At 38.3% G+C, this 24,148-nt stretch overlaps 1 protein-coding gene across 18 annotated transcripts in view; it reads left to right on the top strand.

The window, feature by feature from the left end:
* Positions 1–24,148, top strand: part of PAM (peptidylglycine alpha-amidating monooxygenase) — a 276,720-nt gene that overhangs the window by 136,037 nt on the left and 116,535 nt on the right. For all 18 annotated transcript variants that reach the window (XM_006728295.3, XM_031040329.2, XM_006728294.3 and 15 more), the window contains exon 4: positions 20,557–20,614. In XM_006728295.3, the coding sequence (XP_006728358.1) occupies positions 20,557–20,614 (58 nt within the window). The remainder of the gene's footprint in view (positions 1–20,556; positions 20,615–24,148) is intronic.

The raw sequence follows: 24,148 nt of genomic DNA, 5'->3' as shown, positions 1-24,148 counted from the left end.
CCACAATATTCCCTTTTCACTTGGGTTTGTGATGACCTGAAAACCTTCAACAATAGCCGAAGAGATTTGAAGCACCACTGAGGCAAATAAAAGCCAAATCTAGCACTCTTTTAATGCTTTCAAGTCTGCCGCTTGTGAGAGACTCCAGGTTTATCGGAAGACTGAGTATTGTTTATTTCCACTTGCATTCCTTCCTCCACATGTGTTTCCCAAGATTCAAAAATGTCAGTTGTCCAGAAGAGGTTTACAAATACATGAATCCAAGGTAGTGCCCTTGCTTTTAAAAAAAGTAAACCTTCCAGAACCTATTTATTGTAGTTGAGAACTTTGTAGAGAACTGAAATATGCCAATCTCTGACACACTCTCTTAGGAAGCAGAACATTAATTAAAGAATGATCTTGTCATTTTATTGTGGTAGTCAGATCAGGAAATCATCGACTGACAATTATTTCTTTCTTTGAGGTATGTTCAAACCAGTAGTGAAATCCAAAGATATCATCATGTATATATTAATAGAATTAATTCAGACATATATGAAAATCATAAGTAATTTTGAAATGTAAACAAAATTGAAATGATTTTTCCAATTCTTTCCTTTCTAAATATCAGTCTGCCAGACTGTTTCTCCCCCAGGCTTTTATAAAATAATCCTCTGTAACCACTTTGACAGCAGTATACAGCAGTGATTATAATATACCTAACCTACTGCATATTGCAGTGAATAAAATTGCCTTGATAGCGAGCCGTTCTTTACAAATTTACTTCTACGGGTCGGGGGCAGAAGTCTGAATTCCATCTGCGTAGTCATCACTTAAGGAACAGATCTCCATTTTATGTACATTCGTTGAAGTATTATCCCCCTTCTGACTTTCTTGAGATGTACTGTCAAGAAATTAAGTTCCTTGAAAGAAAAGACTTGTCTGTCTTGTTCACTCTTGTATCCCCTGGGCCTAAAACAATGCTAAATGTCCAATAAAGATTAATTGAATAAATTTTTTTCAAAAGAGAAGGAAGTTACCTTCGTACTAAGAATATTCCCTGCTCCTCCCCAATACCCCCAAACACACACACACACACACACACACACACACAGGTATGTATCCCGGTGACTGCCATATTTTTTATGCCCCCATATCGATCACACGTCCCCTGCTTGTGAGTCCCCTGCTGCCATGCTCTTAAAATGTAAGAAATATTCTTCAGCTTCACTTATTTCAACTGTTATCTAACTTTTTACACTTGCATGATTTTTTTTCATCTCTATCAGCTTATTTGAGATATAATTTACTTAATAAAAATTCACCAATTTAAAGTGTACAAATCAGGACGCCTGGGTGGCTCAGACGTTGGGTGTCTGCTTTCAGCTCAGGTCATGATCCCAGGGTCCTGGGATCGAGCCCCACATTGGGCTCCCTGATCAACCGGAAGCCTGCTTCTCCCTCTCCCACTCCTCCTGCTTGTGTTCCCTCTGTCACTGTGTCTCTCTCTATCAAATGAATAAATAAAATCTTAAAAAAAAAAAAGTGTACAAATCAGTGAATGCTGACAAACATATGCAGTTGTGTAATTGCCCCTAAGTCATGGTAAAGAACATTTTCATCACCCCCAAACATTCCCTTGTGCTCCTTTTTGCTCCCTCCCATTCCTTCCCATCCCCATCCTCTGGCAGCTACAGATCTCTCTGTCACTAAGGTTTGGCCTTTTTTAGATTTACATGTAAATGTAATCACAACAGTATGTAGTCTTTGGTCTCTGGCTTCTTTCACATAGCATGAGACATTTGAGATTCATCTGTGACATTGTGTTTATCGGTAATTTGTTCCTTTTGATGGCAAGTCGTAGCTGTGAGGGAGTCTAGGACTCTTGACTCAGGCAGGCTGGCTTCAGATCCTGTGCTTTTTACCATTATCTTATGATTTTTTCAGTCCATATAATTTTTTTTAAAGATTTGATCTATTTCTTTGACAGAGAGAGAGAGCGAGCGAGCACTAGCAGGGTGAGTGGGATAGGGAGAAGCAGGCTCCCCACCCAGCAGGGAGCCTGATTCAGGGCTCAATCGCAGAATCCTGGGATCATGACCTGAGCTGAAGGCAGACAACCAACTGAGCCACCGAGGTGCCCCAGTCCGTATAATTTTCTTAACAATCCTCTCTGATAATGCTGTTCTCTTACTCAAAAATCTTCAGTAACTCCTCATTCTAAGTAAATGTGTTTCCTAGTCCATATTCTGGTTCTTAAATTCTCTGCCCTATGGTCCCCATCTGTGCCATTTTAGTTCTTATTCCCTGCATTGCTCCTTCCTGACTTTCCCATTTTCTACCATTTTGAGCCTGTTTGTCATTCCTACCAGTAGATGCCCTCGAACTGATGTTATTCTTTCTGCCTGTTAGAATTTCTTTGCCATGCATCCTCACCTACTGGAATCATACCCTGTTAAGTTACAGAGTACATACATTTTCCCATGAACCTACCCCCTCTTCCCTCAAACTGATCTGATGTGAGTGCCATAATACTTTCTATCATTCTTATAAACCTACTGTATTGTCATTTACAGTGATTCATTCTCATGTTTTAAATCTCTCCCACTAAAGGGTCTCTGAAACCAGTGACTACATCTTACTCGTCATGGTGCATATTTTTGTCACTTTCCGCTCATGCTGAACAGACATCACAATCTATATTTAAAAGAAGCCAGCTTGTACCTGTCCCGCAGACTAGATTTTTTTTTTTCATTGTTTTGTATCGTGTCTTACACATAGAAGGTACTCAGTGAATATTTGTTGATTAAAAATCTTCCTTGAATCTGTGCCCATCTATTTCTTCTGCTCTCGGGTACATGTAGGAAAGCAGGTTGGCTGATGACTCATATGATGTAATAAAGATTGTCGGGCGCCTGGGTGGCTCAGTTGGTTAGGCGACTGCCTTCGGCTCAGGTCATGATCCTGGAGTCCCGGGATCGAGTCCCGCATCGGGCTCCCTGCTCAGCAGGGAGTCTGCTTCTCCCTCTGACCCTCCCCCCTCTCATGTGCTCTCTCTCTCTCTCATTCTCGCTCTCTCAAATGAATAAATAAATAAATAAAATCTTTAAAAAAAAAAAAAAAAAAGATTGTCTAGTGAAGGCTCTATTCCCAGTGCCTTACAGAGTGCCTGGAGAGGAGATATTTATTCATTGTGTTCTTTGGTCAAGGCACAGAGCATAGATTGATGAGCCGGTTAAACATGTCATCTCTTTGGTTAAAATGGTTGGAACAGCATTAGACTATTTTACCTTCTTAATGTCTAAATCCTAGATGTTTACAGTTGTTTTCATTTCTTCCTTTGAAATGTCTTTCAGATTTGTCCCTTTTCCTCTCTGTCGCAGTGATACTGGTTTTCCTTCATTCCCTGTGCTTCCTGCATTCCCAGTTCAGTCTTTGCCCTTGCTGTGTTCCTGCGTGCTTGCTTCTCCCTCCGTTTGTCGTTTGCCTTGGGTAATGCCTTCCCAGCTTGCAGCCTCCGTATCGCAATCTGATCATCATTCTTTCAGAGGAGCTTTTCCTGACCACTTCCCATGCCCTCCATCCCTCCTATGCCCCTACGCCATCTTCCAGAGAGCTGTCCTAGCTCTCAGAGCTCCCCATGCCTTTTTTAGGAGATGCTTCACAGCTTCAGTTTTACACTTGTTCATGTCGTTACTCTCCTCATGCCTCTGTTTCATCACCAGGCTGTGGCCTGTGTGAGGGCAGGAAACACGTCTGTTATGCTCACCCTTGTCTGGCCATAGTAGACTCCGTATATATTTGTGGGACAGATGGATATATGGGACATATGGCTGGATGAACGGACAGATTTCACTGCCACTCTCCTATTAGAGACTTCTGGTTTGTTTCTAGACTCCACTCTCTTCCCCTTCCCATTGAATCTTCTTCGCTTCTTCTCAGTTCCATCAACGTGTTCTTCCTAAAGGACCGCACTCATGATTTAATGCCCCACACCTCACTCACTTGCCGTAACGTCACATCTAAACAAATCAAATCGAAATTCACCTTGTCCCCCAGGCCCTTTCATTTTCATTACCTGACTTCATTCACTTTATCCCACTTCCTTTCTCAGAACTCCCTAAAATGTCACGTCTGTGCCTGTTTATCCAGTCACCACACTGTCTCTGCTTCTGCCACACTTAGTCCCATCTCGGGGTTTTGGTCAAACTAATTTTACAGCTTTGAGGGTCTTCCTCTGACTTTACTTTGTCTGAATTCTTCCCTTCATACACAGTGACTCAGCTTCTCTGTTCAGGGTCTCTCAGATGCTGAGAGAAGTCTAGGTCACTTCCTCTGTTTTTGTGGCTTCTATTTGATCATTTTTGAAATATAAGAAATGCCAAACCAGGAGTGTAAAAGGAGGGATGTATTCAACAGGCTGGGTATTCACCATTGGTCTCTTCAGATGTACTTTCCACTCTTCTCCAGCCTACTCTGCTCTGCAGGAGACTGACCTTTGTGGGTGCCGTCCATAGGCTCCCTTGTTCTCTGCCTTCCAGTTGGCTCTAGTCAGTGGGAGGAACTGACAGAAGCCTGGAAAGCAGGAAGATGAGGTCAGGGGAATTTATTTCCTTGGCTCTTTCTCTGTTGGGCAGCAGGTTGACTGTGACCGCGTTTCTCTCCCTGTGCCATAACTCCAATTATCTCTTAAGGCTAAAGCAGTTTCTGATTTTGACACCTCGTCCTCTTCTTGCCTCCTGTGTCTTTAAGTGGTAGCAGCTTGCTACTTTGTAAATCCCTAGAGCGGTTCAACATTACTTACATGCTTCCTTTAACCTGGCCCACAGCTTTGTTTTTGGCTCCTTGGTTACATTTTCCTCAGTTGTCCCCTTTGTTTTGCCTTCTGTTTCCTAAAGGAAGCTTGACTGATATATTTTAATGTTAAATATAACAAATTAATACTTTTATTATAGAAATGGTATAGTGCCATTCACAAGAAAATGACAAGATTTGCAAAATATGTTAAGTCTGTGAATTACAAGTGGTGGACAAATTGAAACTTGTAAGATAAATGCCCTCTTTTTTCAGTCTTGACTGTGTCTCTCTCTCTCTGTCTGCATAATCTTGCTAGGAGAAAAGGCCCTCCAAATGTTAAGCCCAGCCAAATGGCCCTCCTCCCTGCCCCTGGATGGGTTCTATTAAGATCAAGTCACCATCACTCTTTCCTAAGGGTAGGCTTTGTTTTCTTCATTAGATTTTAAAGTTTCTGAAGGAAGAGAATTATTATTATCTATTTTTATGTCCCAGGATCAAAATATATATGGAATCAAGGTATGTTTGTTGTTTAGTTTGTCGGTTATTGTGTTAAGTCCGTTGATAGGCTGGTAGCAGAGATTGCCAGGGACAAACTGTATCTTCTGGATACAGTTTGAAAATATACATGCACCCCTAAATTTATTGTAACATTTTCTTTACAATAGCCAGGTTATGCAAACAACCCAAGTGTCCATTGATAGATAAATGAATAAAAAAGATACACACACACACACACACACACACACAATAGAATATTACTCAGCCATAAAAAATAATGAGATCTTGCCCTTTGAGACAACATGGTGGATGGGACTAGAGGGTATTATGCTAAGTGAAGTAAGTCAGACAGAGAAAGATAAATACCATATCATTTCACTTATATGTGGAATCTAAAATGCAAACAACCAACAGACTTTTAAATACAAAGAACAAACTGGTGGTTGCCAGAGGGGAGGGGGGGGATGAATGAAATAGACAAAGGAGATTAAGAAGTACAAACTTCCAGTTTAAAACAAATAAGTCATGGGGCACATGGGTGGCTCCGTCGGTTAAGCATCTGTCTTTGGCTCAGGTCACACTCTTGGGGTCCTAGGATCAAGCTCCGCATCGAGCTCCCTGCTCAGCAGGGAGTCTGCTTCTCCCTCTCTCTCTGCCCTTTCCCCCGGCCCCCACTCATGCACTCTCTGTCTCTCAAATAAATGAAATCTTTTTAAAAGGTAAAAAATAAAAATAAATAAATAAGTCATGGAAGTGAAAAGTACAGCATAGAGGATGCGGTCAATAATATTGTGATAATGTTCCATGTGATAGATGATGACTACACTTACCATGATGAGCACTGAGTAAATGTATAGAATTATTGAGCTAATATATTGTACACTTGACACTAATATAACATTGTATGTTAATTATACTTCAACAATAATAATTAAAAAGAAACTTTCCCCCATAAGCCATTTGATCACTCTTAAATTCAGTTTATTAGGTTTATACAGTTTATGTTTGTAACTGCTGGATATAAAAGGTCAGATTTTCTCCTAACATCTACTAAGGGCTACTGAGTATAGAAAACTAATTATATAATGATGACAGTTTGGGATTGTTTAGTTTTATTGTTGTTATTATGCACTCTGTGTATTTGTATGTGTGTGTATGTGTGTATATGTATGTGTAAGTCTAAGAAAACATTAAAAAATGAAGCTGATCTGGGGAACCTGGGTGGCTCAGTCGGTTAAGCATCTGCCTTCAGCTCAGGTCATGATCCTAGGGTCCTGGGATTGAGCCCCGAGTCTGGGTCTCTGCTAAGAGGGGAGTCTGCTTCTCCCTCTCCCTCTGCCCTCCCCATGCTCGTGCTCACTCTCTCTCTCTTTCTCTCAAATAAATAAATAAAATCTTTAAAAATAAGTATAATAAAAAAATGAAACTGATTTTAAAATATTGAATTTATTCTTTTGTTTAGAATTAGCTTTCCCCCTAATTTCCAAGCTGGCTTAAAGAAGGACACCGATACTGAATGAAGTGCAGTTATTTATGTTTATAATGTAAAATGAACTGATGACAAGTAAAAATATATCTGGAAAATGGACATTTGCAGTTTCTACAGCTATTTGGTTCATTGTAATAATAACTCCATTAACTATATGACAACTATCCACCCCTGGGAGTTGAGACACAAAGAGAAGACAACCTTTGTAGAGTCATTCCTTTTCTTGAATTATTAATACTGTCTTTCAGTGGAAGTTGGAAAATTACAGTGGGATAAATTTGGTTTGATAGTCTTTAAAAAGAAGCATAAATAAAATCCTTAAAGGAAAAAATTACTCCATGCTCTGGAACTATTTTTGTAGGAATAGGCCCTTTATGAAAGGTTATTAGTCATGTAGTTTAAAAAAATTCAACAAATGAATTCAACCAACATCCACTACATACCTGGTTCTTATGCCATGTGGTCTTTGGGATTACAAACAAGAATAAATCAAGGCTTCAGCCTTTAAAACACAATCTAATAACAAGAGACAGACTAGCAAACAAGGAGCTTTGTTCTAACTGCCTAATGTTGAAACAGAGAGGTTTATGACGTGCAAAGGAAAAACAAAGAGTGTTCCGAAGAATATTTTTATATTTGATTTTATAGTTCCTCTTAGAAGTTCGAGGCGAAGGATGCAAATCTGTTGTAATGTTTCCTGTATGAGTTGGAAGTCTAAGGAAAATGAATAGGTTGCAAAATCACTGTGAGGGTGGTGGAGAGATACAGAATGACTTGGCCCTTGACAGTATAGTTAAATATATGGCTTCATCATTAAACATAAGTACCCCATGCCTGTGGTACTTCTTCTTTTGAAGAAAAAAAACATTTTTTTTTCAGAAGGCACAATTGTCTTTTTTTTTTAACTTTGGATTAAACTGGCTTTCCATTTCTTATTTACCTCAAAATCATCAGGTTTGCCAAACTGGGAATTTGGCGTTTATCCACCCTTGGTCCCTAAATCTTAGTGTATTTTGGCATCTAATTAAGAGATGTAGCAGAAAATGTCTAATTGAGCATATATTTAGTTGACATAATTATTTTACTAGACAAGAAGACAAGGATTTCAAAAATCCTGAATATCGCAGATCAGTACGTTGAAATGGACCCAGTTTCCCAAAGATTATCTACCACCAGTTAAATTTAGAATTATGAGGGTTTTGGCTTTTGTTCTCAGGAATGTATTCTATCAGGACCTATTGGTTGCCTACTCTATAAGCATTTTTCTCCCTTTCTTTTTGACCTTCCATAGCCCAGAAAGTGACTCTTGATTAGACTAATTAAAGGGTAATTCCTTTAACTTTAATACGATTGGTTTAGAGGACGCATGTGATACAGTTCTGGCCATTTAGATGTGAAGGGAATTCTGCTGGAAGCAAGTGCTTCTGGGAAGGCTTCACTCTTGAAATGGAACTGAAGTAAGAGACTTTCCCTCTGTTGGCCTTTGGAAATTAGTTTCTGAGACTATGATACTTACTGGAAGCTGCTGCAACCATCTTGTAATCATGATAAAAGAATCCTACAGATGAAAGGCAATATACCAAATATGATAAAACGGATAGATGGAAAAAACCAAAGTCCTTGATGACATCACACCACACATTATATGAGAGACTACATCTCTGTTTAAGCTGGTTTGAGTTGTTCTTCTGCAGGTTGCAACCAAATGTCCTCTTTGTGATCATAAACATCTTCTTAAGCCTCTTACGTATGACAGAAGTTATGTATTTGATTAACATGGTCTTTGTGATATGTCCTGGTATGAGCTCAATTCATTGTAAGGAGAAAAGGGCTGTTTTTGATAAGCACTTTGATAGCCATAACCATGCATTGCCATTTTGCTTTTTTGAAATGTTCTTACCAATTTTAAGTACCACAGTAAATGAAATAAAAAATCAGTCACCTTCCAGGTCAAAAAATTCTGTAAATCATTGCCATGAGGACATAAATATACTTGAGCCTTACAAGTTTATTTACATATTTTACATCTCTTCCATAGGAAATTTATCAGGCAATGGTATACCGTACTGATGCCAGTCATTAATGCATTAACAAATAGTAAAAGTACAAATAATAAATTGATACATTAACTTACGAATTGTTCTTTGCTTATGTATGTAGCAGAGTCACAGTTCACACACTGCTCTTCAAGCATGCAAATAAAATAAAGATTTTACTTTTTAAAAAACTGATCGAATTTAGCTTCTTAAGCTCCTGACCCTCTGAGTAGTAAGAGAAGAAAACCTTGAAAGTATCAGTTGAAGCGTATCCCACTGCCTTTGGGTTCAGACAATCATCCCAACTTTGATTAAGCTTTTTCCCTTCCTCCTTCCTTTTTTATTTGCCGGGGTAATATCTGGGTATATGAAAAGGAGTGGTCTTACATGAATAGCCTTGGGCAGTGGAAAGGGTTTCAAATGAAGGGAATTCTTGGGCTCAGTTCTCTTCATTGGTATCAACTCTGACATCTCCTCTGTGACTATGACGATGACATTGACTTTCTCTTGGCCAGAGAGTTCCTTTCATTTCCTCCCCCTGTCTGGGAGAGTATTCTGCTCTGCCTATTCTCTCCCTTTCCTAGCTAGCATTAGCCCTGCCTCCCTTCTTTGGAGCCATAATAACAGAATGGCTTCTGGGGAACCAATATGATTTATTTGGGAGAGAAATATGAGTACAACAATTTTATATTTTCACAGTATTAATCTCATTACAGATACATAATACCAAAAGATTTAGATTTTTGCTTAGAACTGTAACATTTATACAAGTATGCTGAAGTCATTTTTCTTCAGCCTTCTAAATTCTTTGTTTTTTGTTGCTGTTGTTACTGTTTTTTTTTTCTTTCTTTTTTTCAAAGTTTATTTTTTTTAGTAATCTCTACACCCAGTGTGGGGTTCAAACCCACGACCCTGATATCAAGAGTTGCACGCTCTTCTGACTGAGCCAGCCAGGCTCCCCTGTTTCTTTTTTCATTTTCCTTTTCACTGATGTTCTTTCCTGTTTCCCAAGTTGGCAGAGGCCCTGTGACCATCACCAAAGGAGCTGGTGAGAGAACTTTGTGGTGACTCTGCTGTGTGCTGTTGTGGCAGGCATTTCTTTATTGGGAGGCAGCGTGGATGGCCAACACTAGAGAGTCTGTGGGGAATTTCGATTGTGAGTGTGGTGGGAGGTTTACATAGCTCTGAGAAGACCCTGAGTCATGAGGCCAGAGTATCCAGAGTCGTAGTCCTTGTAGGAGGAGCTAGCAGGAGTAACTGGGTTCCTTAAAATAAGTTAGGAGTGTTAACACACAAAGAAGTCGATGTCCAAATGTTAGAACTGAGTTGTAGGCATCCCTGTGAGAACACTGCTAACGTATGGGTTTTAATTAGAGACATTGGCAACTACTTCTTCCTTCTTGAAACATTCCCCTTTTTCAGCTTCTGGATATAACACTCTCCTGGTTTTTCTCTGACCTCTGCGGCTGCTCTTTCTTGGGCCAGCCACTTCACTTGTCTTTTCTGTTTTCTACTCTCCCAAAAGAGCTTCCTCCACACCCACTGCCCAGTTACCATCCAACTTACATGTAGCATAAATTTACATTTCTAGGCCTCTGCTCTTAAAAGGAACTTTGACCCAGCTTCCCATTTGATATTTACTTACAGATTTCAAAAGCTTTTTAAGGTCAATATGTCCAATGGCAAATCCATTTTCTTCTTCAAACCTGGTCTTTTCGTGTTTTAGGTCCAACTGCTACGAGTGCATTCAGTTACACACACCAAAAATCTAGGAATCATCCTTGATATTGCCTCTTTCCCTTCCATTCCAATCCACTCCCAGGCATGTCTATTTGAGCATTTATTTATTTATTTATTTATGATTTATTTATTGATTTGAGAGAGAGAGCGAGAACGAGCGCATGAGCAGGGGCAGAGGGAGAGGGAGACAAGCAGACATGCACTGAGTGGGGAGCCAGATGTGGGGCTCGATCCCAGCACTCTGATATCATGACCTGCGTCAAAATCAAGAGTCAAATGCTTAACCAACTGAGCCACCCAGGCACCCCTATTTTACCTTTTAAATGTCTCTAAAATCTATTCTCTTTTCTCCTTCTTTAGTGCCAATACCCAGTTTCAAGCTAATATCATTTTTCTGAATAACTTTTACTCACCTTTTTACGCACCTCTCTAATTAATTTGAGCCTCCATGTCAGTTTCCTACAAAAAATTTCATTGGCTTCCTTTTCTCTCAAGAAGAACAAAATAGAGGTACCTGGCTGGCTTATTCAGAAGAGCATGGAACTCTTGATCTTGGGGTTGTGAGTTTGAGCCCTATGTTGGGTGTAGAGATTCCAAAAATAAATAAATAAATGTAAGAAGAAAAAAGAAAAACAAAATAAAACAAAACAACTAGAGTCCTTAACACAGACTACAAGGTCTAGCAGTGTGTACCCCACATCTCACTTTCCAGTCCAACTTAACTTGTTTCCCCTGTCTATATGCATTGACTTTTGTTTTCTCAGTCACATCAAATTCTCTCCAACTGTAAGACCTTTGAAAATACTATTTCCTATGCCTAAAACTTTGCTAGTCCTACTTCATCTATGTCGTTTCCCCTGAATTCCTGGCTTTTATAGCACCCTTTACTTCTCCCATGTATTAATTAAAACAGCAAAAATTTGACATTTATTTGTGTGATTATTGGTCTGCTCTGCTGACAGACTGCAAGCTCTGTTAGGACAGAAACCATGTATAATTTTGCTCACAGTTTTATGGGAGTTGCCCAGCAGATATGTTTGTTGAATGAATGAATGGATGGGTGGAAGAATGGATTTCTACACAGACATTAAAAGAGATTTAAAGGTGGGCAAGTATTCATGAGATGACTCTGACAAGACATAAGGGAACAGCCCCAGAAAGAACAGAAATTGTGTAGACCACTTTGTTTTCTGATGCTTCATTTTAAATTTCAAGAGAGTTGGATGCAACCGAAGTAGTAAAGTAATTGACAGACCTGTTCAATTCCGGAGCTTCTCTTCCATGACACCATATCGTCCTAGAGTCAAATGTAAGCCACTTAGCATAGAAATGTGGTGTTTGGGGGGTAGGGACTGTGGGACCTTCTCTGTTCTGAAGTATCTGCAAACAGATTTGAGATAGTCATTTTCCAATCTGCTGCTAAAAGAGAGGGACACGGGTGTGACTTGTTAATGTTGGCACAGGGTTCAGAAAGCTTTCATTTTGGGGAAACTTGATGAAAAGCATAAACCACTGGCTTAGGCTTGGGGAAGGTAAGTAGTAGAGGTCATCAGCAACCCCTGTTGAGAACAGTAGTTTCCTCTCACATAACTTCCTCAGAATCAGGAATCCAAGGAAGATCCCACCATAGGTGATTAATTATAGACTGTTATTAGTCTGTTCCTTTCTGTTTTCTCTTAAATGAAAGTGTGTGAACACTCTAAGACAGATGTTCACTCACCAAAATATTTTTCCCTTCATCATTTGCTCATACAGATTTGTAATTCCCAAAGAAGAGCCCTTGCCAGGAAGTCGCTTCCACTTGAGCTACTTGGCATTAAGAATCTTGTCATCATCAGCCACAGTGTGATTATAGTTTAAAAATGCAAATGGGATTCTAGGATGAGTCAACTGAAGGATAAAATTCATGTGAAAAAGTGATACTGTATAAAACCCTAATTAGGCAGCATCTATAATACAGGTTTCACTTCGGCCTTTTTAAAATTGTCAGTTTTTTGCCACCAAAGGAGGAAGGTACATGCAAAATTCAGCAAATATTTATAGAGCTCCCAGTTTGTGCCAGATAGTATTCTAAATGCTTAGGATGCAAGACAGACATTATTACAAGAAGATTACATTCTAGATTGGGCTAAACATCCAAAAAGTTGGTGGGTCTGGAGCTTACAGCTTAACGTTTAGGACAAGAGTAGAACATTTTGGAGAATACTTTCTTTTAGTCAATTTGGGAATGTTTTTTTAACATAAAATCTTCATTATGACTATTTCTTCCAGAGCTTAATGAATATAAACATAAAAAGACACATATTTTATATGTGTACGTTAAGGGAAAGACAACAGCAAAGGGAAAAATTAGGATAGAGTATATACAAAGTGAGAGTTTAAGGGATTTTATCTGTAAGTATCTTAAGTTCTGGTTTTAGAGAGGTAGATTTGGGTTGTTTTGTTTTTTTTGTAATTAAAAAGTTTTTTATTCCTCAACTTCTCCCAACTTTGCAACATAAATATATATTGCTGAGGAAGTTTAATAGCCTGTTAAGTTTTTTAATATAGAATACATCTAGAATAGAAAGTCTTATTTATCTTCTTTCTTGATTCTCCAGATTTTTATTTAAATTCCAATTAACATACAATATGATATTGTTTTCTGGTGTAGAATTTAGTGATTCATCACTTACATAAAATACCTGGTGCCCTCCTTAATCCCCATCACCCATTTAGCCCATTCCCCCACCCACCTCCCCTCCAGTAACCCTCATTTTCTTCTCTATAGTTAAGAGTCTGTTCTTGGTTTGCCTAGAGAGGGAGACTTTTTAAACCTGAGCTTTGCTGCAGAAAGGCGTTTGTGTTCTGCTATAATTTTCCTTTGCTTTAGCTTTCTTTTATACTAGGATGATGTTGAAAATACAGACTACTGTGTCAGTTTAAGCTTAGTAAGGGTGCATTAAAATCACTTTGGGAAATAGCAATTTGATTCCATTTTCAAACTGGACCAGTTAAAAGAAAACTTTGAAAAACAATTTTCCAATTGCTTCCTTCCTCTCCTAACTAGGACCCTTGTCAAAGAGGCCTTATCATATTCTAAGCCTTTGCCTTGTTGGACTGCCAACACTACTATTAGTGCCTGAGGTTTCCCCTAGTTCTTCGCAGAACTCAAGTTATTTAAACCCCAAGTGAGGGGGAGCCTGGGTGGCTCAGTCGGTTAAGCATCTGCCTTCTGCTCAGGTCATGATCCTGGGGTCCTAGGATCGAGCCCCAGGTCGCTGCATGGAGCCCCAAGTCCTGCTGTCTGCCCAGCAGGGAGTCTGCTCCTCCCTCTTCCTCTGCCCACCCCCCCCACCCCCCGCTCATGCTCGCTCTATCTCAAATAAATAAATACAATCTTAAAAAAAATACATAAACCCAAAGTGAGTACAGTATGAAAATGAAGGGCTTTTGTGGCACCTCCACAGTTTGTGTGGATCGGATTTAAACTGTGCGTGATCTCGGTCGGTAAAGAGGTTACTACTCGCTTTGCAAGCAACGACTCAAAGACATAGAGTCACAGTTGCCACCGTGAGATGGCTTCACTGCTCTGGTTATTTGACAAGGGATGGCTGAGAAAAGTCACCAGAGACCACGCCATACACAATATAATATCTTTATGGGTTGTGGCCTATTCACAGAAAACAACCCTTTGCAAACAGCCGCAGAAATAACCATATCCGGGTAAAACTGGGTTATGTTGTCTATTATTTGTATGCCTATTTGTGTCACCACATTGGAGAGTCTCCTTAAGAAAGGTTGTCTGCCGGGACCCTTTCAGTCCAAACAATATAAGGGCAGGGAGGATATTATCTAATCAGGATCAAATCATAGTGTTCAGCACTAGAATCTGAATGGTACCTCTGGTTTCCCAAAACAAAAATTACTGGTTTTATGTGAACAGATGGTTTTGTTTGTTCCATATTAATTTAAATAAGCAGTTGATTTTATCAACTACTTATTCTATAGAAACCACTGCATCTCTGTCTCACAAACAACTAAATCAAAATAAAGAACACTTTTTAAATAATGTAAGCAAGGTGTTACTGAACACTTTTGTCTACATGAGAACTCTTGGTTTAAAATGGGTAATAATAGGGGTGCCTGGGTGTCTCAGTCGGTTAAGCATCTGCCTTTGGTTCAGGTCATGATCTTGGGGTCCTGGGATCGAGCTCCCTCTTGGGTTCCCTGCTCAGTGGGGAGTCTGCTTCTCCCTCTGCCTCTCCCTCTGCCCTGTCCCCCTGCTCCTGCACACTCTCTCTCAGATAAATAGACACAATCTTTTAAAAAATGGTAATAATAGAATATAATAGGAGTTGTTTAGCAATAAGCACTTTTCTTTCATTTCTAGCACACTTCTTTTGTCAGAAAAATGTGCTTTTCTTGGATAGTTCCCAGTGGCAGCAGCAAAGAGGCATCAGCAATATCATATCCCTCTTGACTCAGATTTGGCTGATGTGCCGTAACAGAGAGCACTGGGAAATGTGGCTTTGTAGATTCACATTATTTCTCCCTTCTTGTACCTCTGAGCCTTATGTTAGCAGTTTGAATCAACAGTATTTTACAGACACTCCCCTGGCACCAAGCTCAGATACTGTGTTCTTCCCACAGAGAGAAAAAGAGGATTCAATGATGATATACGGAAAATTGTGAAAGGTTGTACTGGTAGTTTGGGTTGAATTATGGAAGCATCCTTTCTGGGACTGTGTGTTCAAATGAAGAAACTATTATAATGGGCAGTAAGGTGCTGTTTTTGTGTCTTCAGAATGTGTTAGAGAGAAACACTGATCTGAGTTATGTATATGCTTTCAAATAGCTTTACTTTGCAGAAACAAAATAATGGCAAAATTAAATCGCTGTGGTTCTAGTCCAGTTCTTTGCAGCTTGTCAACAAGCTTTCATGAGATACTCTCAGATGCTATTGAAAATTTAGGGGACTTGGACTAAAATTTCTTGTTAAATTTTATGTCTCTTGGTTTCCTTTATTTCTCCCCTTAAGCAAGTAAACAACTAAAGTTGTGTCTAAGAACTGATATTCTCTTTTCAAATATTAGAGAGATTTGAAAAACAACCTCTGTCCAACACTTGTGGACAGAGAAGTGTTTTAATGAACTGGGTTCAAATTCCATTTCATAAGTTTTGGGAATTTTGTTTAATCACAAACAAGTTACTTACCTGTTTGAACTTCAGTTTTATACCTTTAAAACAGTGTCTGTAACACCTACCTGGCCGTGTTATCATGGGAAATAACTATGATGGAAAGCTTCTAGAATAAAGTAGGAGGTTCAATAAATGTTTTCCCTTTGCAGAGGTATCATATGCTAAATATCGATCGTATGTTTAAGTCAGTTGAATTTGTTTTGTATTGTTGACAAAGGGTGTGGGGTTATATTTATCTGATCAGGGTACTGTTAAATAATGTTCTCAGTGGTTATCCTGCAAAAAAAGAAAAACATAACTGGTTACTTGTTCATATCAGTGATATAATGGTTTTATTACTTTGAGAAATGTATTGTCCCAGTTTTCTTAATATTGTTGTCTCAGGAGGCTTTGTTTTTTTAAAAAAGAATTTCTCGATCACAGAGTTAATAGTAGTTAACTATGTGATTACATGCTATTATAGCCTTAAATTCTTATATTGACTACTGTTTACAGCATGGAATTTAAGTTTAAAGTAACTATCCCTTCTTGGTGACCTGCTATAGAAATTAACCTATATTGATGAAACAGTATTTTGTAATCACCTAAATAATCTTTCTTTCCCTGTGCTATAATGAGTTCATAATAGTTTGGCAAAGGCTATTGTCCGATCCATTCTTCAGCAGATTACCTGTCTTGTAAAAAAAAAAAAGTTATTCATTTACTTATGAAGAGACTTACATTTAATTTTAAATATAGGATTTAGTCTCAGAGAAAAAGAGGTATGAAGGTTCAAAGGACTCTCCAGAATCATATTTAACTAGATTAAAATGGCAAGAAACTAGATTAATGGCAAGAAAGTGGCAGGAAAGATACATAGTTATCTCTAATCATCCTGAAGGTATAAACTTGAGGACTTTTAATCCTTACTCCACACTACCTGAGTGGCCTTAGGTAGATCAATAACGTTTCTGTGAATCAGTTTCCATTTCTGTAAAAAAAAGATGCAGTGCCTGTTAGTCCTACTCACAGCATAACTGTGAGAAGAAAATGAAGTAACACAAAAAGAGTGCTTACTCAGACCCAGCCAGCCTAAGGGGGACAGAACTTGGCCCTGAGTCATCTTTAAGATATGGCTTCTCCAGTTAAACCCTGTAAATGACCCTTAGGGCCATACCTTCCTTACAGAGATCTTGAGCTCTCAACTTAATTCTAGGAACCAAACTATTATTACCAGAATACTATAGAAAAAAAATCACTGACACCTTTTACACTTGCAGAGAAAAGAATAAATTAATTTTTGTTACTCTCGGTTCTGTTGAACTGGTCTTCAGAGCTTTTAGCTGAAGGCTAATTATTGATTTGATACACACTGTATTTTTTAGTGTGCTCAAAATTTTTAGAAAAAAAAAGTTTTTACCTTTTCTTCTAACAGAATTATTCTTTATCTTGAAAAATGGGGCATGAGTAAAATCCTAAATCAGAGAATAAGGGGGCATGGGACACCATTGATGCAATGTGTAATACAGACTTTGCTCTCCCAAAATAATTTTGCCAAATGCTATTTATTCTGCAGAGGATATCTCCCTCATCTCTTCTTCATTTTTTTTTTTTTTAAACTGGCTTCAACAGAACAGAAAAGAAACCATTGAAATCTGAATATATTCTCATTATCAGAGAACTTATAAGCCAAGAAATAAAAATTGACAGAAGGAAGACATTCCCAGGTTATTCTGTCCATTAAAATTGCACAGCTGCTGATAAGAATAAGAATTACAATATGGATCTGATCAATTCTGAGTATAATAGTAGTTGCCTTTATTCTGTACATGGAACCATTATTGTTTTTAGTTGTTTATTTTTTTAATTTTTTTTTTAAAGATTTTATTTATTTATTTTGACAGAGAGAGAGAGACAGTGAGAGAGGAAACACAAGCAGGGGGAGCGGGAGAGGGAGAAGCAGGCTTCCCGCCGAGCAGGGAGCCCGATGCGGGCCTCAATCCCAGGACCCCGGGATCATGACCTGAGCTAAAGGCAGATGCTTAACCAACTGAGCCACCCAGGCACCCCTAGTTGTTTATTTTTAATCAAAAGAACCAACTTTTTTTAATTTGATGTATGTATTTAGTCCTATAACTTAACTATTCCAAAAACAGCTTGAAGTGGCTTATAATAAAATGAAAGATAAAATAAAACCAAAAACAAGTCCAAATATGAAAGAACTTCTGTTTGGTGTGTGTTTAATTGCAACCTTTGATCCTTTCTTATTGTAAATATGTGCTTAGCTACTTTAAATTGACTTTTGTTTTTATATTTCCTTGAAGTCATTAACTGTTCATAGTGCTTTGAATGATCTGTAACGCATTAGTCAGACTACCTTGTTCAGATTCCAGCTCCCGCACTTGTTAGTGTCAAAAGGTACATCAGGTGGACATGAGTTAAAGTGGTAAAGACAGATTTTCTTCAAAAATTACCATTGTGATAGTGAAGGAGGTCCAGTGTGAACTGAAGTCAACTCTGCCAAAACAAAGGACAGAAGACCTTTGGAGTCTTGGGGGGAAGGAAAAAGCACTGAGGAGTTTTGGGGGGTGGCCTCTGGGACTTGGCCATCTGGATTTGTTCATTGGCACCTATCTAGAGGAAAAACAAGCTTCTCATATCTTCATGACAGGAAGCAGTGATGGAAGTTAGAACAAGGCATCCACTGGCTGAGAACCAGAGCGGAATTGTCTCATTGAATGTGAGAAGACAGTTCTGGCTGATAGAAGGTTCACATCTCAGAGAGGCAGAGCAAAGATTTACAATTGCCAGCTTTCTTTCTTTCTTTCTTTTTTTTCCCCCAGAGGATTGCATATTAAATTGCCAGCTTTCTGGGGCGCCTGGATGGCTCAGTTGTTTAAGCGACTGCCTCCGGCTCAGGTCATGATCCTGGAGTCCCGGGATCGAGTCCCGCATCGGGCTCCCTGCTCGGCAGGGAGTCTGCTTCTCCCTCTGACCCTCCTCCCTCTCATGCTCTCTGTCTCTCATTCTCTCTCTCGCAAATAAATAAAATCTTAAAAAAAAAAAAAATAAATAAATAAAAAATAAATAAAAAATAAATTGCCAGCTTTCTAAAGCAACTATGCTAAGAGGGGTTTCAAGAGCCTACCTGCCTAGTGCCAGGTTTTGGCTAGAACAAACAGAACAGTTACTTAGCCTCTGTTTGCCTCGGTTTCCTCATCTGTAAAATGGGGCAGATAATAGTATTATATCACAAAGCTATGTTTTGAGGATTAAAGAGGTTAATACATACAGTGTTTAGAACAGTGCTGGCACATAGTAAGCTCTCAATAAATGTTAGTTATTGTTTTTACTATCTTTAAAGTGGAGTTCATAATAGTATCTATCTACCATGTTTGATTATTTTAGTTATTAAATGATATAATCTGTTGAGAACTATGCCTGGCACATAATAAGCATTCAGTAACTGTTGGCTTAGCAATAGTAATTGTAGCAACAGCGGCTATAGTAGCCACGAATAGCTTCCAGCCCTGAATTACTCATAGCTCAGGAGGGCCAAATAGAAAAGAATCTGACACTTAACTGTTTTTTATGTTAGAATGGAGTTTTGTGACAGTAGTAATTCAGAGATTGGAAAAATATTTGTGAGCAATCTTGTACATGATTATGAGACCTTTAAGCATTATTTTGCCATTATATTTCTCGGGTTTTGGATACACAGTCCACATCTCTATCATTTATGTAGCTTAACCTCCTTGCTGTGCAATCTTCAACATTTCCCAGAATGTTTCCTTCTTAGCAAAATAAAGGTGAATCTAAATAATTATAAAGAAACAAAACAATTTGCTCAATTGAGAAAAAAATGGCATATAGAAAGGTAGTAATGAAGACTAAATCTTATTTCTTGAATTTTTCAAAGTTTAACATGCTGATTTGAGGTGTATTTGAACTTCTACCCAACACAGAATTTTAAAAAGAGGTACAAATTTCACAGTTTTTCAGTGCTAACCAGTAGGCTTAGTAATACGCAGATGATCTCTATCTGTGTTTATGGATTCTCTTGATTGCAGCACTGTATGGTATTAACCCATGAAGTATGAATTATTAAATGACTTTAGTCTGTATTTGTATTGGGTGTATTATCAACCATGGCACATATTTCCCTGCATAGGCTCTTCCACTACGGAAGTGGAATGCATTGGTCAAACAGAAGCCCATTCTCTTTAAATTGCAATTTTTATCACTAAAAATTCTTAATGTTAATATATGTGATGGTGGAAAAACGACCATTTAGATAAGAGACTAGTTGCTGGAAAATAAAGAGTAACTTGAGTTAATGTTGATTTCTTCAACTACATAAAAACATTAAGGGAGAACAACCAAATATTATATTTTAAGACCAACTTTTATTCATTGTACTTCTCTAGTTAATATTTGAGCACTTGTAAAGTGATTCAGGAAATTAAATATTTAATTATGCATATAGTGAAGATGGTCAACACTAACTCCTACCACTTTAAAGTCAAGTGCATTAAAGTGTTTCACTCTTTTTATAGAAGCATCTAAAATGTTGCCTTTTAACTGTGACAGTACTAGAAATATCACTTGTGATAATTGGTCTTATAAATAGGATTTGAAATCAATTAGGGAAGAGTCCTAGGAAAATGTTTGGAGTACCTATGTACTAAACTTGGCCCTTCCATTACCTTGGTCCCACCCAGTTGGCAGGCAACTTTACCTTACTGGGCCGGTAGTTCTTTTTCAGTCATAGAGCCCATGATTTTACTCGTTTTTTTTTTTTTTCTTCTTTACTAGCAGCAGATTAATTCAGATTTTGTATCTTTCTTTCCTTAATAGTCTGATACATACTTCTGCATGTCAGTGCGTTTGCCGGTGGATGAGGAAGCCTTCGTGAGTAAGTATTAATTGGATGGTGTGCCGGGGTGGGCGGTTGAAGGGAGGGCAGCTATTTGAAATCAGTGAAAGGCTCTCTTTGATGGTTGTGAGCATATTAATCTTTTACTGTCAGTTTCTAAAATGCATTTATCATGCCTAATGCAGAAACAAACTAGAGAGAGCCACTCAGAGACAAGATTACAAACTGTATCTGGAGAGATTCATGAGTAATAGTAGTTAAGGAGTTGCATGCAGATGTCGATGGTTGCCAACACTGTGTGGTCCCATTTGTATAGTATTGGCTTTCTGTCTGTGGCTGGATGCTTAATTCCACTCCACTCAACAGACTGTTTATTTACCTGCTGGTTCATGCTATAAATCGACTGTACTTAGACTCAACATCAGGGAATTTAAGATTTTACCTGTCAAACAGTAGATGGATAGAAAGGAAGGAAGGAAAGATTGAGAGAAGGAAAGAAGGGAAGGAGGGAGGGGGGGAAAGGAAGGAACATCGGTCCTGTTGTTTATATTATAGAATAAGAGGAATCATAAATGGCTGGTCCTTCCCCAGCCAAGGCTTTAAATCACATAGGAAAAGTGACAAAATGCCATCTGTTTTCATCTAGGTTGTTTTAATTGAAATATCCCTATGACAGACTTTTTAAAAAAATTTTTTTATTGTTATGTTAATCCCCATACATTACATCATTAGTTTTAGATGTAGTGTTCCATGATTCATTGTTTGTGCATAACACCCAGTGCTCCATGCTGAACGTGCCTCTTTAATACCCATCACCAGGCTAACCCCTCCTCCACCCCCCTCCCCTCTAGAACCCTCAGTTTGTTTTTCAGAGTCCATCGCCTATGACAGACTTTTAACTGTTTAGGGAGGAGGTGTGATTGGCAAATTATTCATGGACTTGTTCTTTTTCTCCCCCTGCTTTACTTTACTTTTCTGGTGTGAGGTGTTGATTTTGGAGGGAAAGTAATGGTAATGAGAGTTGTGCTTTGGTCCCATGAAACTAATCTGCAAGTGGACTGTCTGAAATGGCTATTATGTGAATTATAAAATGTGTACAGTTGCCTCAGGGCCATCTGAGGATGAATTTTCATGAGGTGTTCCCACAGGAATATACATTATAGACCTGAAAAGCCAGACCAATGTGCGTTTTTTTCCCCCACACACTTTGGTGGCAATTCCAACAGAAAATACAACTTATAGCAGCACTCTAAAAATTTGTTCCCATAGTTAATTCCTAAGAATGAAGGTCAGACCTTGAGAAGGTGAGTGTTGCCTGAGTGTCCTTACTTTGTGTAATAATTGAATATTACCAAAAAAAAAAAAAGTAGAAAGGACAGTGCTCCCAGATCCTGAACTCTAAAGACAGAGAATAACTTAAATTCTTAATTGTAGTGCCTTGTGTAATGCTAAATGTGATTTAGGATACAAATTCGTCATTAAGATATCAACAATAAAGCTTTCCTCAATTTCATATCCACATTTTTGGCAGCCTAGGAGAAAACAGTATTTACTTGCTGAAAGGCATTTTTGCATGAAGTTTTTTTCTTTACTGATTTTATATTTTCTTTCCAAGTTCCAAGAGAGTCTTGATTGTTCCTGTTTCACATTTGCTTAGAAGAGAAGGCCAGTCTCCATATCTATATAAATATAAGAGTCATGTTTCACAGCAACATTACAGGTCTCACATTAATAGGTTACTGATTTGTTTCTGGAGGGTGGTGGTAGTATATGATTTCAGAGCTGGTGACTCTAGGGACTATAAATATATATCCTGGAATGCATTCTTGCTCTCCTAATATAAATGTGTTTACTTTCACATAAATTAAAAATGAAAAGTACAAGTGAATATATTCAGTCAAGGAAAATATTCATAGGAAACTCATAAAGGACTATATTAGAACTAGGGTACTAAATGTTTCTGCATTTTCTTAGGCACTTCCCTTCTAAGATTAAACTATTCCGAGTTCTAAGGTCCTTAATGGAGCTTGTAAGATTAATAATTATTTTCAGTATCTTTTTCCTTTTCTTTATTGCTGGGAGGATTGCATGAATACTAAAGATTTTGTTACTTGTTCAAGTCCTTTAATGTACTTTGTGGTTACCATTTGTGGTTACCATTATCTTGCATAATCCAGCAACCATAGGTGTTTAGGTGTAAGCAAATTAGAACTGGAAAATTGCAAACCAAAGAGAAATACCAAACAATCATTTATATAAGGGAATAAGTAAGGGGAGGTTTGTATGTATTGTCTCATTAATTCTTAGGACAACCCTAAGGGTAGTCCCATTTTATAGTTAGAGAAACAAAGACAGGAATATCTCTTTCTTTGATTTAATCAAATGGTAGGATGATAGTTTATATAGAATCCTTGCTCATACAATCAGCTCATTACCACCTGTTTACTAAGGGCCTACCAGACACTAAGATACTTAGAGCTAAGCATAAGTAAGCCATTTTATAGAGGGGGAAGCAGAGGGTCAGGGGATCAAAGAACATGCCCAAGCTTTTTACTAGCTATGTGTTCCCCTCCCTGTATGCTGTTAAAATCATAACAGATTTATTTATATGTGAGGATAGTGAATCAAAGAAGAAATGAAAGAAGTTATCAAATGGGAGCGCCTGGGTGGCTCAGTTGGTTAAGCGACTGCCTTCGGCTCAGGTCATGATCCTGGAGTCCCTGGATCGAGTCCCGCATCGGGCTCCCTGCTCAGTGGGAAGCCTGCTTCTCCCTCTGACCCTCCCCCCTCTCATGTGCTCTCTCTCTCCTCTCATCCTCTCTCTCAAATAAATAAATAAATAAAATCTTTAAAAAAAAAAAAAAAGAAGTTATCAAATGGTTAGATGGAGCCAAAATACAGCAGTAGCACATTTCTGTCTTCCTCGCATCAAATACAATTACTCTTTCATTCCCTTATCTTCACTCTCTAATGGGAACACAGTTTTGCCAAAAAGATAAATAAACCTCAAACCATCTTGCAAAATGAAACCCAGTACACGTGAAGATTAAAAATTTACGGAAGGGAAAGGGTTTGGATGCATAGGTTGTATGTTGTCCGCCTTGTCTCAGAGTATTTCTAGGATGCCCTCTATGGTTTGGTCATAAGTAGCTTTTCCAGATTCCCAAAGTGCAAGTTTTGCTAGTGGTAACCAAGGCTTTGCCACGAATGAAAAATGTGGGTTGTCCCAAATTCTAGGTCTCGGGATGCCTTATCAGAAGATTAGATATGGTTGAAATGAGCTCTTGTAAAGGCTTTAATACTTTATTTCTTTTCTTAAGACATTAATCAGTGTTATACTTTCTGCTTTCCTTATCTGTGCCTCTTCAGTTTTTGAATGCCCGCGGGATATGTGCAGCCGGATATGGTGGGGACTCAATATCGTTTGCTTCATACATGAGGGAACACTAAACAAGTGTTTTGCTTGACCATTTTTAAGGCAATATATCATATAGTGGACAATTTACCTTTTTTTTTTTTTTTTAAGATTTTTATTTATTTATTTGACAGAGAGAGAGAGAGCGAGAGCAGGAA

This window comes from Leptonychotes weddellii, chromosome 7 (assembly GCF_054177405.1).
Source record: "Leptonychotes weddellii isolate Sample4059 chromosome 7, ASM5417740v2, whole genome shotgun sequence".
NCBI lineage: Eukaryota > Metazoa > Chordata > Mammalia > Carnivora > Phocidae > Leptonychotes > Leptonychotes weddellii.
This window is presented reverse-complemented; position numbering and strand designations above follow the sequence as displayed.